The sequence below is a fragment of the Schistocerca americana genome, chromosome 4 (assembly GCF_021461395.2).
Source record: "Schistocerca americana isolate TAMUIC-IGC-003095 chromosome 4, iqSchAmer2.1, whole genome shotgun sequence".
Classification (NCBI taxonomy): domain Eukaryota; kingdom Metazoa; phylum Arthropoda; class Insecta; order Orthoptera; family Acrididae; genus Schistocerca; species Schistocerca americana.
In genome coordinates, this window is record NC_060122.1 from 230,089,571 (window position 1) to 230,104,495 (window position 14,925).

A 14,925-nucleotide genomic window follows, 5' to 3' on the forward strand; every position below is an offset into this window, starting at 1 on the left:
TTCAGTCCAGAGACAGGTTTGATGCAGCTCTCCATGCTACTCTGTCCTGTGCAAGCTTCATCAGCCAGTACTTACTGCAACCTACATCCTTCTGAATCTGTTTAGTGTATTCATTTCTTGGTCTCCCTCTACGAATTTTACCGTTGATGCTGCCCTCCAATACCAAATTGGTGATCACTTGATGCCTCAGAATATGCGCTACCAACCGATCCATTCTTCTAGTCAAGATGCGCCACAAATTCCTCTTCTCTCCGATTCTATTCAATACTTCCTCATTAGTTATGTGATCTACCCATCTAATCTTCAGCATTCTTCTGTACCACCACATTTCAAAAACTTCTATTCTCGTCTTGTCTAAACTATTTATCGTCCACGTTTCACTTCCATACATGGCTACACTCCATACAAATACTTTCAGAAACGACTTCCTGACACTTAAATCAATACTCGATGTTAACAAATTTCTCTTATTCAGAAACACTTTCCTTGCCGTTGCCAGTCTACATTTTATATCCTCTCTACTTTGACCATCATCAGTTATTTTGCTCCCCAAATAGCAAAACTCCTTTACTACTTTAAGTGTCTCATTTCCTAATCTAATTCCTGCAGCGTCACCCGATTTAATTCGACTACATTCCATTATCCTCGTTTTGCTTGTGTTGATGTTCATCTTATATCCTCCTTTTAAGACACTGTCCATTCCGTTCAACTGCCCTTCCAAGTTCTTTGCTGTCTCTGACAGAATTACAATGTCATCGGCGAACCTCAAAGTTTTTATTTCTTCTCCATGGATTTTAATACCTACTCCGAATTTTTCTTTTGTTTCCTTTACTGCTTGCTCAAAATACAGATTGAATAACATTGTGGAGAGGCTACAACCCTGTTTCACTCCCTTCCAAACCATTGCTTCCCTTTCATGCCCCTCTGTAACTGCCATCTGGCTTCTGTACAAATTGTAAATAGCCTTTCGCTCCCTGTATTTTACCCATGCCACCTTCAGAATTTGAAAGAGAGTATTCCAGTCAACATTGTCAGAAGCTTTCTCTTAAGTCTACAAATGCGAGAAACATAGGTTTGCCTTTCCTTAATCCATTTTCTAAGACAAGTCGTAGGGTCAGTATTGCCTCATGTGTTCCAACATTTCTACGGAATCCAAACTGATCTTCCCCGAGGTCGGCTTCTACCAATCTTTCCATTTGTCTGTAAAGAATTCATGTTAGTATTTTGCAGCCATGGCTTATTAAACTGATAGTTCTGTAATTTTCACATCTGTCAACACCTGCTTTCTTTGGGATTGGAATTATTATATTCTTCTTGAAGTCTGAGGGTATTTCGCCTGTCTCGTACATCTTGCTCACCAGATGGTAGAGTTTTGTTAGGCCTGGCTGTCCCAAGGCTGTCAGTAGTTCTAATGGAACGTTGTCTACTCCTGGGGCCTGTTAAATTCAATATCTCTTCTGTTACCCAAGGATTCTATTAGCCCTCGTCTTTTTACCTACTTGATCCTCTGCTACCTTCAGTATTTGATCTCTCAAAGCTACCCATTCTTCTTCTACTGTATTTCTTGCCCACATTCTTGTCAATTGTTCCCTAATGCTCTCTCTGAAGCTCTCTACAGCCACTGGTTCTTTCAGTTTATCCAGGTCCCATCTCTTCAAATTCCTACCTTTTTGCAGTTTCTTCAGTTTTAATCTGCAGTTCATAACCAATAGATTGTGGTCAGAGTCCACATCTGCCCCTGAAAATGTCGTACAATTTAAAACCTGGTTCCTGAATCTCTGTCTTACATTATATAATCTATCTGAGACCTTACAGTATCGCCAAGCTTCTTCCATGTATACAGCCTCCTTTTATGATTCTTGAACCAAGTGTTAACTATGATTAAGTTATGCTCTGTGTAAAATTCTACCAGGCGGCTTCATCTTCCATTCCTTCCCCCCATTCCATATTCACCTACTACGTTTCCTTCTCTTCCTTTTCCTATTATTGAGTTCCAGTCACCCATGACAATTAAATTTTCGTCTCCCTTCACTATCTGAATAATTTCTTTTATTTCATCATACATTTCATCAATCTATTTTACCTCCGGAATATTTTACCCAAGAGGACGCCATCATTTAACTATACAGTAAAGCTGCATATCCTTGGGAAAAATTAATGGCTGTAGTTTCCCCTTGCCTTCAGCCGTTCGCAGTACCAGCACAGCAAGGCTGTTTTGGTTAGTGTTACAAGGCCAGATCAGTCAATCATCCAGACTGTTGCCCCTACAACTACTGAAAAGGCTGCTGCCCCTCTTCAGGAACCACATGTTTGACTGGCCTCTCAACAGATACCCCTCTGTTGTGGTTGCACCTACGGAATGGCTATCTGTATCACTGAGGCACGCAAGCCTCCCCAACCAACGTCAAGGTCCATAGTTCATGGGGGCGGGGGGACGACATCACTAGCTTTGGAGAAATCATTTATTGAGTTACACCACACGCTCTCTCTCTCTCTCTCTCTCTCTCTCTCTCTCTCTCTCGCTCGAAAATGGATTCATCCAAAACCTTGTGATGTTACCATTCATACTGTGTTCCTGTCAACGATTCCACACTTCTACTATTTGGTGAGTCATTACCTTCACTTTTAAATTATTTATACTGTGCCAGAACATTCCATACCATAGGCACATTTGGGAAAGATATGTTCAAAATTCCTTCCTTGTAACTGTGTGACCATTAATTTGAACTCGTTTTTTTATGGTGTCATCTGAGGAACTTGAGGAAGAATGCTTCTTGCAAAATGAATTGACACTATGTTATAAGAGATTTCTTTGGGTGTGAGACTATAAATATATTCGCATCCCTACATGGCTACACTCCAGACAAATAATTTCAGAAAAGGCTTCATAATGCTGAAATTTATATTTGATGTTAACAAAGCTGTCTTCTTCAGAAAAGCTTTTCTTGTGATTGCCAGTCTACATTTTTTATCAACTCTACTTCGACCATCATCAGTTTTTTGCTACCCAAATATCAAAATTCATCTACTGTTTTCCAAGTGTTTCATTTCCTAATCTAATTTCCTGAGCATCACCTGATTTAATTTGACTACATTGCATTATCCTTGTTTTGCTTTTGTTGATGCTCATCTTATATGCTCCTTTCAAGACACTGTCCATTCTGTTCAATTGCTCTTCCATGCCCTTTGTTATCTCTGACAGAACTACAATGTCATTAGCAAACTTTAAAGTTTTAATTTCTTTTCCCTGAACTTTAATTTCTGCTCCAAATTTTTGTGCAAGCACACTTCTTACTAGGACAAAATGTGTGAAGTTAAAAGGTGCAACCATTCAGAACTGGAGACAGTGTAGCACAGTGTCATACTTGCAGCAGATACAATGAAAGAGTTGTTATGGGGTGAAATAGCTTGCACTGTACTGGCAGGCTAAGTGGCAGATTTGTAGTACTTGAAAGAGCACAGTGTTACGATGTTTAAACCGTCCGACAAATATACAACCTATGTAAACTCTACAAAAATATCTCTTACTATCAAATATTGAGTGTCAGATTGAAAATATTATTACTTAATATCTGTAAATTTGAGTTCTGGACTAGTATGGACAATTTTCAGTTAAAAGATTCACATAAATCTGTGTCCAGTTCATCATGGAAGCAGAGCTTCAGCTGTTTAATTATTATGGCTCCCTTTGAAATTCTGGAGGTAGCAGAGATGAAATTTAGGAAGCAAAAGGTTATTTATGACTTGTCCAGTAATTGGATGTAAGAGTCAAAAGACCTGAAAGTAAGTGTCAAATTGTTTTGGGTCTAATACACTATGTCAATGAAGTCAACTAATAATCCCATTCAGAAGATACTTCCAAGACAATAAACAATAGACTACTTCCACATATGTTGAAAATTAGTAGAGTTATCATTTTGCAGAAAATTAAATCAGCAGATTGTATGTCTGTTAAATTTATGAAGCAGAATTGCTGGCCATGACTTACCTTCAGGAGATGAAGTTCTTAGTACTGCCAGTAGATGCACACAAAAGTATAAGAAACTATCATAGCTTTTGGAGCTATTAGATCCTTCCTTGGAGAGAAAGTAAGCATAGGCTGGAGTAGGTTAAAAAGGAAAGACAGGTCACTCATACCCCATGACTGGAGGGACACAACTGTCATGAGAACAAGGAGAGACAAAGGTTGGTTGAGCAAATTTGAATCAATTAAAGGCTAACGAGACTACTGACTTAGTAGACGTATTCCAGTGCATTGCCAAGTGTGTAATAAATTACCTGCACTAGAAAACATTTTTTAAGACAAGAGTAAACTGATGGGTCAAATTTTTCATGGTGCAGCAGTGAGGAGTAAAGCCCCCCCCCCCCCCACCCCTCTTCTCTGTACGAAGAACATCATTTTGAAATATTCATGTGTTGCTAAGTGGATTGCCCAAGGTGCATACATTACCAACTAGATGGTATCCCAAATCTAAAACTCTGTGTTTTTGTGAGAAACAAAAAGCTCTAAAGAAATGCTTTGAATTGAAACTGGAAGACGCACTGCCAGAATAAGAAGTGCTTGTCTTGGTGACAATATCTCCAAAGTATGGAATTTTGTTTCTGGGTTATTTTTTCCCCTCTTCATTTAATTGACTCTCATTTGGATGTCCTGTGTAATCATCTACAGTGCTGTGCTGAACTGTAAATGCCTCCAAAGTTCAGAACATATAAAAAAAAAACTGTGGGATCATGTGAACTGAAAACAAAATGTCTGGCAAATGGAAGACTGAGTCGCCAATGCAGTCCAGAGTAGCTGATGTCAAGGAAGTATATGATGTTAAGGTGCAGATAAATTACCATAGGTTTCTTTAAAGGTACGTGTAAATCACTATAAGTTCCCTATTATTTGCTGTATTATTAGTTTCACTCCACAAATGAGGGCCCTTCAGGTATTCATTGCTCTTATGGCAACGACAGCTAGTTAAAAGCACAGAGCTCTGCGCGACACCACCATGAACACAAAAGACTCCATTTTGGATTGATGATGGTGCTGAGCAGGGCTTTGAACATTTAGTATGTTACTGTTGGGACAATGAATATCTCAAGATTCTCTTGTGTGAAGGGTGAAACTACAAATTTTGCAAATAATACCTAACCTCTGTACAGCTGACAGTCGCACACAACTGGGGAAAATCTACAAAAATAAATAAATAAAAACGTAGCTTATGGAAACTTAATGAAAAGCAGATGTGGGTCACTTGCAGCCAGGAGTGTGAGATAATAGCAGGAATGTAAACAAAGATGGAGTAAAGCATTTCATAGGGAAGTCAAAGGTAATACATCATAAGTACTGTGCCAGCTTAAAAGCAAAGAAGATAGATTTAGAAGTATAGAAGTACGTGTGAGAGGAATAGTGCCAAGTAAGAAGAGAAAGTTAACAAAATATATAATGAAGAAAATTCAAACATAAATAAATGAATAAGGGACCAAAGAGACAACAGGAGTAGAGGTTAACTTAAGTTGAGTTCAGGGGAATGGTGGGATGAGAGGATGTGTTGGAGCACAAGCTCCCATCTGTGATGTTCCAAGGGATTGGTGACGGTGCATGGGGGGAAGGATCAAAATGGCTTGTGTGGTGCAGCATGTGCCTAGGTCCCTAAAGTTACACTGTAGGGCATGTTCTGTCACTGGGTATTTTACATCCCCCATATGGACAGTTTTTGTGTACCCATTCATGTGTTCAGCCAGTTTGGTGGTTGTCATACCAATGTAGAAGGCCATGCAATGAACATGTCAGCTGATAAATGTCGTGTGTGTGTGTGTGTGTGTGTGTGTGTGTGTTTCCACATGCAGCCCTGTCTTGAACGGCATATGAAGTGTGCTCAAAAGAAACTGAACCTTTGAAATAGTGTGCCACCCTGCAGAGGTAGTGTGCTCTGGCTACTGAGTGCACATAGTGTAAAGTTCAAATGACAGACTGCTTTTTGCTGCATTTTGCTCTGACCATTAACAAGTGAGCTTCAGCTTTTGAAGCGAGCATGTGTACAGGTTGCTTGTTGGATTTGTGCCAAAGTGGCAATGAAAGTGCTTGAAGAGCTACATGTGTGTGTGTGAAATTTTGCTGCAAACTTGGCAAAACTTGTTTCACTTATCACCTGGGGAGGACTGTATGAGTCGTATGCAGTGTCGTGAGTGGTTTAAGTATATTCAGCAGGGTAGAATGTTGGTCGGTGATACCTGAGCCTGGACAACCTTCCACATCAAAAGATGATGACCACATAGAAAGTTCGTGCTATGACTTGCAAATATTGTCATTTAACTGTCTGAGAATTTGCTGATGAATCCTACCAGGCATGGGGGATGCTGTGCATAGGAAAAGACCTGAATTATGGGAAAACCAGACTTGGATGGTGCATCATGACAAGGTAGTGTCATAGTCCATATTCTCATGACCTAACCCCAGCAGTTTTTCCTGTTTCCTGAACTTAAAACTTAGGTGAAAGCACATCTTTTTGAAACCATAGAGGAGATTCGCAACACTGTGACATGAGCGCCATCCCAGAAACTGAGTTTCAAGAGGCTTTCCTAACATGGAAGAGACAATGGGAACAGCGTATTGCCGGTAGATGGGGCCACTTTTACGGTGCTGGTTTAAAATGTTGTACAGTTAGCAATAAAGATGTTACAGCAAAAGTTCTGTTCTTTTTGAACACACCTTGTATATTTTCCCAGTGGTGGGTCTGGAATGGGTGGTTGTGGAGGGATCAGTGGGCAAGTTTTGCAGCAGGGTGGTTTACAGGGGAGGAACCTCTGCTATGGAAGGTGGTTTCGAAATGTTGTAGTGTTTGACAAGGACATTGCAGAGGTCAGGAGGATAACAAATGGCCACTCTGGGTGGTGCAGAGAGCATATTGTGGTGGGATGGTCTCATTTCAGGGCTCAACTTGAGAAATTAATAGCCCTGGTGGAGTAATCTGTTGAGGAATTCAAGGCCAGGATAGTATTGGGTGACAAAAGGGGGCGCTTCTGTGTTACCTGGGGTAGGAACTTGTAAAATCACACAAGTTTCCACTAGTCATTACTCTTTGTAATATGAACTGAAAAGATAAAAAAAATTGGTGTCCCAAAAACATGCTCTCTGTCAGACACATCTGTAATTGCATTAGGAAACTAATCTGAAACTGATTTTTTATCAAGTTATAATGCATCATATTTACTATGAGCAACAATATAAAAAGACCAAAAAACAAATAATTCTAAATATAATTTTGACAGAACACTTTGTGCATTGTGCATAAACACAAGTGACTTCTCTCTTAGAAAGAGATATGTAACTATTTCTTTTCAGTTTAATACAGCCATGTGGAGCATATATAATTGCTTATCATACAGATAACATTTGTAGCTCAGAATTAAAAACATTGTTGAGATAGTTACTTAATGGTGTAAGCACTAAATATCTTCCTGAAAAAGAGTTACGAGCAGTATAATTCTACATATGTATGAAATAGATGTAGTAGCTCCTTACGCCTGTCTTGTGCTTGACTGGCACGCCAAAAGCCAGTGGAATATCTGACGACATCCCAGTCACATGATCGCTAAGCCATTCCATCCATCGCCAAACCATTCCACCCATCACAGTGGTGGTAGTATTCTCTCCCCAATACAGCAGCTGTCTCTAATTTGGGTGTAATTGAATGTAAAATGTATCACACTTGCCTGTGCCAACAGGTTGAAAAATATGGAATTCCTTGTCTCTGTTTTGTACTGTTTTTGTTTGTTCAGAGGTGGAGGGAACATGATGCAGTTTTCATCAGAAAAGAATGGTTTTGTTTCTGAAATGAGCTTTTACTGTTTACATTTTATGTAAGTGACATTTATTAAAAATGGGAGACCTGTACCCACGGTCTAGGGGTACTGTCTTTGATTAGTAATCAAAATGCCCTTGGTCCCGGCTTTTAACCCTGCCACAACTTAATTTTGAATAAAAATCATCAGCAATGGCAGCTGAAGATTTCTTGGGTAAGTCACCCTCTCTGCGCCATGGCCTTGTCAAAGAGGGCAGAGGAGTGGACAAAGGTTCAGGCCACTGTCTTGTCCTTGAGGTGGAAGAATCAGCAATGATCAATGGCATGAGGATACAGAACGCAATGAAAAGCAGTGCAGTAAAGCCATGTAATGTGTAACCACTGGGAATGTTGCTTGTAACTGAAGAAGTGTGATGATGGATCTCTCCATTGGCAAAAGATTCCAGACTATTCCTCCAGTTGGATCTCTGGGAGGGGCTGCCAAGGGGAGGTGACCATGAGGAAAGGATTGAACGACCAATGAAAGGATAATGTTCTACAAGTCAAGGTGTGGCATGTGTGAAGTTTGAACATGGTACAGAAGCTGAAAATGGAAATGCAGAGGCTCAATCTAGAAGCAGTGGGGGCCAATAAAGTGGAATAGAAAGAAGACAAAGATTTCTGGTCAGGCGCGTATTGGGTAATATCAATAGTAGCAGAAAATGTTATAACGGAAGTAGGATTCATTATGAATAGGAAGATAGGGCAGAAAGGGAGTTACTATGAACAGTTCAAAATCAACAGCATACCAACACCTACATTGATAGTTCAGGTACTTGAGGATAATAAGCAGGTAATTCAGTGTGTAAAGGGAGATGAAAATCTAATCGTCATGGGGGAGTGGAATGCAGTTGTAGGGAAAGTAATAGGAGAAAGGGTTTATGGGAGAATATGTACTTGGTACAAGGAATAAGAGAGGAGAAAGAATTAGAGTTCTGCAATAAATTTCAACTAGTAATAGCAAATATGCTGATCAAAATCAAGTGTCACAAGAGGAGGAGATATACTTACAAAAGGTCAGGAGACAGAGGAAGATTTCAGTTATATTACATCACAGTCAGGCAGAGATTCCGAAATCAGATACTGGATTATAAATCATACCCAGGAGCAGGTGTAGACTCAGATCATAATTTGTTAGTGATGAAGAGTAGGCTGAAATTTAAGACACCAGCCAGGAAAAATCAGTGTGCAAAGAAATGGGATATGGAAGTACTAAGGAATGAAGAGATTCACTTGAAGTTCTGAGACTGTAGATACTTCGATAAGGAATAGCTCAGTAGGCAGTTCAGTTTAAGAGGAATGGACATGTCTGAGAAGGGCAATCACAGACATTGGAAAGAAAAACATAGGTACAAAGAAGGTAACTGCAAAGAAACCATGGGTAACAGAAGAAATACTTCAGCTGATTGATGAAAGAAGGAAGTCCAAATATGTTCAGAGAAATTCAGGAATATAGAAACACATGTCTCATAGGAATGAAGTAAATAGGAAGTGCAGGGAAACTAAGGTGAATTGGCTCCAGAGAAACTGTGAAGAAATAGAAATGATTGTCGGAAGGACTGACTCAGCGTAGCGTATAGAAAAGTCAAAACAAACTTCAGTGAAATTAAAAGCAAGGGTAGTAATAGTAAGAGTGCAACGGGAATTCCACTGTTACATGCAGATGAGAGAGCAGATAGGTGGAAAGAGTAAATTGCAGGCCTCTTTGTGGAGGAACATTTCTCTGATGTGATAGAAGAAGAAACAGGAATCGATGTAAAAAGATGAGGGATTCAGTTTTAGAATCAGAATTTAATAGAGCTTTGGAGGACTTAGGATCAAATAAGGCAGAATGGATAGATAAAATTCCATCAGAATTTCTAACATTATTGGGGGAAGTGGCAACAATATGACTATTCACATTGGTGTGTAGAATGTATGAATCTGCTGATATACCAACTGACTTTCAGAAAAGCAACATCCACACAATTCCAGAGTTTGCAAAAGCGAACAAGTGTGAGAATTATCACACAATCAACTTAACAGCTCATGCATCCAAGTTGCTGACAAGAATAATGTACAGAAGAACAGGCTTTAGGAAAGGCAAAGGCACCAGAGAGGCAGTTTGACTTTGGAGTTGATAATGGAGATAAGACTCAAGAAAAATCAAGAGACATTCATAGGATTTGTCAGCCTGGAAAAAGCGGTTGACAATGCAAAATGGAAATTTTAAATTTCACAATGTAAAATGGTGCAAGATGTTTGAAAGTTTGTGATAAATAGGGGTAAGCTAAAGGGGAAGACAGGTAATATATAGTATTTACGAGAACCAAAAGGAAACAATAAGATCGCGAGACAAAGCATGAGGTACTTGGATTAAAAAATGTGTAAGACAGGCATGTAGTCTTTCGCCATTAATGTTCAGTCTACACATTGAAGAAGCAATTATGGAAATAAAAAGGAAGGTTCAAGATGAAAGGATGTTAATGATAAGATTCGTTGATGACTTTAATAACTCCGGTGAAAGTGAAGAAGAATTACAGGATCTGCTGAATGGAATGAACATTCTAACATGCACAGAATATTGAGAGCAAATCAAAAGAAAGACGAAAGTAATGAGAAGTAGCAGATATAAGAACAGTGAGAAACTTGACATCAGGGTTGGTGATCACAAATTAGATCAAGTTAGGAATTCTGCCACCTAGGCAGCAAGGTAACCCATGATGGTTGGAGCAAGGAGGACATAAAAAGCAGACTATTAGTTGCAGAAAGGCTATTCCTGGCCGAGGGAAGTCTACTAGTTTCAAATATTGGCCTTAATTTGAGGAAGAAATTTCTGAGAATGTCCAATTGGGACAAAGTGGATGTGGAAAAAATCAGAAAAGAAGAGAATCGAAGCATTTGAGATGTGGTGTTGCAGAACAGTGTTGCAAATTAGGTGGACTTATAAAATAAAGAATGAGGCAGCTCCCTGGAGAATCAGCAAGGAAAGGGATGTGTGGAAAACACTGACAACAATAAGGGACAGGATGGTAGGACATCTGTTAAGATATTACGGAATAACTTCCATGGTACTAGAGGGGGCTGTAGAGAGTAAAAGCTCTAGAGGAAGAATGAGATTCAAATACGTCCAGCAAATGATTGAGGACATAGGTTACAAGTGCTATTCTGAGGTGAAGATGTTGACACAGGCGAGGAATCCGTGGCAAGCCTCATCAAACCAGTCAGAAGACTGAGGACTCAAAAAAAAGATGGGAGAAAAAGTAGAGACCACAGTCATTATTGCTGATTACCAAATGCAGAGCAGTTGTCTTGGGAACCTGCAAATACTGTATCTTGTTTGGTTGCTGACCAGTTTTGGGCTGCTGTTGTGACACACAGGAGAATACCATGAGTACTGTGTCTTCTCTATGCTGGTTCCCTCCTTGGGTCAGGGTTATGTGAACATTTTCTGTGGCTGGAAGTTTCAATTTAATAGCAATAAAATTTCCAAGCGTAGGAGAAAGGTGATATGTTGTAAGATTTAAGAAAGTAGATATCTTATGTGTTTACTGTCACTTTTTCATATCTGATTTTTATCACATATTCCACTATGCCACACTGAGTGAGGTGATGGAATGGTTAGCACACTGGACTCGCATTCGGGAGGATGACAGTTCAATCCCGCGTCCGGCCATCCTGATTTAGGTTTTCTGTGATTTCACTAAATCAATCCAGGTAAATTCCAGGCCGGGATGTTTCTTTTGAAAGGGCACGGCTGACTTCCTTAGCCATCCTTCTCTAATCCGATGAGACCGATGACCTCGCTGTTTGGTCTCTTCCCCCAAACAATCCAATGTATTCTGCCACAGTCATTTATTTATCAGACACATGTGCCCCTGCTTCCTGTTAATATTCTCAGATTATAGAAGGTGATAGCCATGTATCATAGCTTGATGTTGCGTTGCTTTATTCAGGTATCATTGACATTTGCTTTACATTGCATCTCCTAATTTACATCATTCTCAGAAGTTAAATGGAGCAATTATTCTCAAGTGCAGATACTAAATGTACAATTGTTTAATTTGTTTTGTTATCAGGCTGGTTACAATTGTGGAAGGTAAGATGATGTGCCTTTTACTATTCTGTCAACTGTTAATGTTTATGCACTTACCCATTGCACGGTGGAAAAATGTTTGCTTTCCCCCCTTGTTTTTCTGCCTGTTTTACCTGTACTATATTTTACAGTTTCTTTATCTGCCTGTTTTACGTGTTATTTCATCTTACAATTTCTTATGTTATTTTCAAAATGTTGAGAAGTACCTATCAGTCCACAGCTTGTCATATTTTCCATTCCCTATAAATAAATTGAAAAATAATTAACATTTTCAGGCTTTGGAAATTGTGGGCATGTACCCTCATTCTGATTACACAATAATTCATAAGAAAGCATGTGTACCCTCCCCCCTTCTCCTTCCTACACATACATATACGCAGACACAGGCAAAACAAAAGAATGATTCTACATGCAAGCAGTGAGGTACCTTTCTATCTTTTTTGTGTTCTTTATGGAAATACTGCATTTAACAGTTTGTTTACGATTCCATGTACAGAATATAATCCACTATTCTTTGAGTACTACTAGTAGTAATAATTCCTTTAAATTTCAGTTGTAGAAATAAATAATATCTTTTCTTCCATTAGCATGAAAATAAAATTTGACTCTTAGTGTACTGTTATAACCTTAAAGCATTTGTTCAGCAGATGTAGCCCATTCCAGCAGTTACAAATTAACTAACAAATCATTACTGTAGACTACATATGTTGAATAGAAAGGGTAAGAAATTTGTAGGGCAGAAGTGTGTTTGTATATACACAGCTAACGCGTGCCCCCCCCCCCCCCCCCCCCAAATCTCTCTCTCTCTCTCTCTCTCTCTCTCTCTCTCTCTCTCTTTCTTTCTTTCTTACACACACACACACACACACACACACACACACACACACACACTTAGTACAAAAGTTAGCAACGTTTTCTTTTGTGTTTGTGTGCCTTTGCTGGCTCAATACTTACACATATTCGGTGAGTTGATACCTTTACTCCCCACTAGGCTTTTCCACCATCATATTAACAATGTTTTTGAAATAGAATGTAGCTACAATAAATTCTTGCTCAGTGGTTTCACTGTTTCCTTATGGACAAAGGCCAGTGGATTCACTGTTCACTGCTCAGCAGTAATGAGTTGTCAGGTGTGATTAGAATATAGTCACTCTTTGCATGGTTTGTAACTTTCGTAGTGAATGGATGGATGTATGTTCCTGATTGCACCTCCCTGTCCACTATTTGCATGGACACACACACACACACACACACACACACACTACCCATTTTATAACTTTGTTTGCTGTATGCTTAAACAGGCAAGATTGTTGTTATGTCATCATGTAGTTGGAGGTAGATGTTAAAAAAGAAACTCTTGCTGATAAGATTTTTGGCAGATGAAGGCACTTTAAAGTACACACTTTGTGAATTAACTGTGTTGAGTGTTCCATCTCAGTTTTGAGGAAATGGAAGAGGAAGTAGATTTCTGTACATCCTACATGAATGATAGCTTTCTGGAAAAGAAAAAAAATAAGTTTGTAGAGGCACATTTTTTCGCTCCTTTTGGGCTGTAGCTTGTATGTTAAATAAATTTTTTTTAACTTGTTTGCTATAACTGTCAAAATTGTTTCAGAATTCAATGTTGTTGGCATGATACACTTAAATTTGATTTTACTGTGTTTTCAAAATCAGTGTGATTAGCAAGTTAGATCACCTGTTTGCTGGCCTTTTTAATTGATTATATTGATTACTTACTAAATTGTAACAGTAACTATATTAATAAAGGCCAATTCCTTCGAAATACTTACAAAAAATCTTATTACTCAGGTCATTTTACATTGTTATCCATTCACGTTTTAGGAATGTGAGCAGGAGTTGACTGAGAAGGGTGAGATGGTGACACGTCTTCAGGCTAAGACAAGCCAGATTGGGCAAATCCTAAACAACTTGGAGAAATACAACCATTTATTGAAGGATGCTGAAAGGGGGGCACATTCATCAAGGGGAAACCAGCAAAAACAGACAACTCCTCCCAAAAAATAACTTTTATAGACTCTGTTTGCAGTAGCAAAATATTGTCTAAATTTAACATGAACACTGTAATTTCTTGTTTTATTTATACTTCAGTGCAATTTCACTGTGTTGTTAATATTGTTTATTGAGCTATCAATCTGTGTTGTTGCATTGCAGGAGTGTGAAAGCTCACTTAAACACAAAACTGAACTAAAGAACAAGTTGGAAGCAAAGAACGTAGCCATGTCTGAAACAATACAAACGATGGAGGAAAAGTAGGTACTATTTCAGTCTTAATCTGGCTGTGGGTTCTTAGTAAGTGGCAAGCTCTGATATGCTGTAATGGGTCTGGAGTCAGAGAAATTACATAGAGCAATTTTTACAGAATTCAGAGAGTAAAACTGTTTGTGTTAGCTTACTGGTCAGATTCTCTAGCAGTCCACCAAATTTTCATTGAGCAGCATTGCAATGTCTTTATCTTCCAAGAAAAAAAAATTGTTTCTAAATGTTCCTATTTTTTGTGGTGATAGGTGATAGTAATTTTTGTATAACTGTTTTTTTTGTTGGTGTAAGCTCTGAAAGCTTAAAGAATGTGGAATAACTTCTGTGATAGACAATACATACATCATATTTATAGTTTATATACATAACTCATTAGTTACAAGGCAATAATTGATACATCAAATGAGATTTTTAATGAGACTGGTATATAGCAAATGTGAGTATTTTAAACAAACTTACCTCCCATAAGATGTATCAACTGATACTACATTAAGATGCTGTAGAAGTATATTGAAAGTTGTGTGTTATTCATTGGATGAACTGTATTTGAAGTTAAATACTGTACTCCAAGTTATTGTCTTTCACAGAAGTAGTTGAAACATACAAATCATAAGATAGTCATTACTTCAAAATTTTAAACATCCTATAAGGTTGCTGTTGGCATTGCTGATGGCATGTATTTACGTAGATTCCTTATTTTTAACCTGCCTGTAAACATTATTAAAAGGAAATTGATTTGAACTG

At 38.6% G+C, this 14,925-nt stretch overlaps 1 protein-coding gene across 3 annotated transcripts in view; it reads left to right on the forward strand.

The window, feature by feature from the left end:
• LOC124614034 (RUN and FYVE domain-containing protein 2) overlaps positions 1–14,925 on the forward strand; it is a 149,029-nt gene that overhangs the window by 93,715 nt on the left and 40,389 nt on the right. For all 3 annotated transcript variants that reach the window (XM_047142859.1, XM_047142860.1, XM_047142861.1), the window contains one exon: positions 14,077–14,174. In XM_047142859.1, the coding sequence (XP_046998815.1) occupies positions 14,077–14,174 (98 nt within the window). The remainder of the gene's footprint in view (positions 1–14,076; positions 14,175–14,925) is intronic.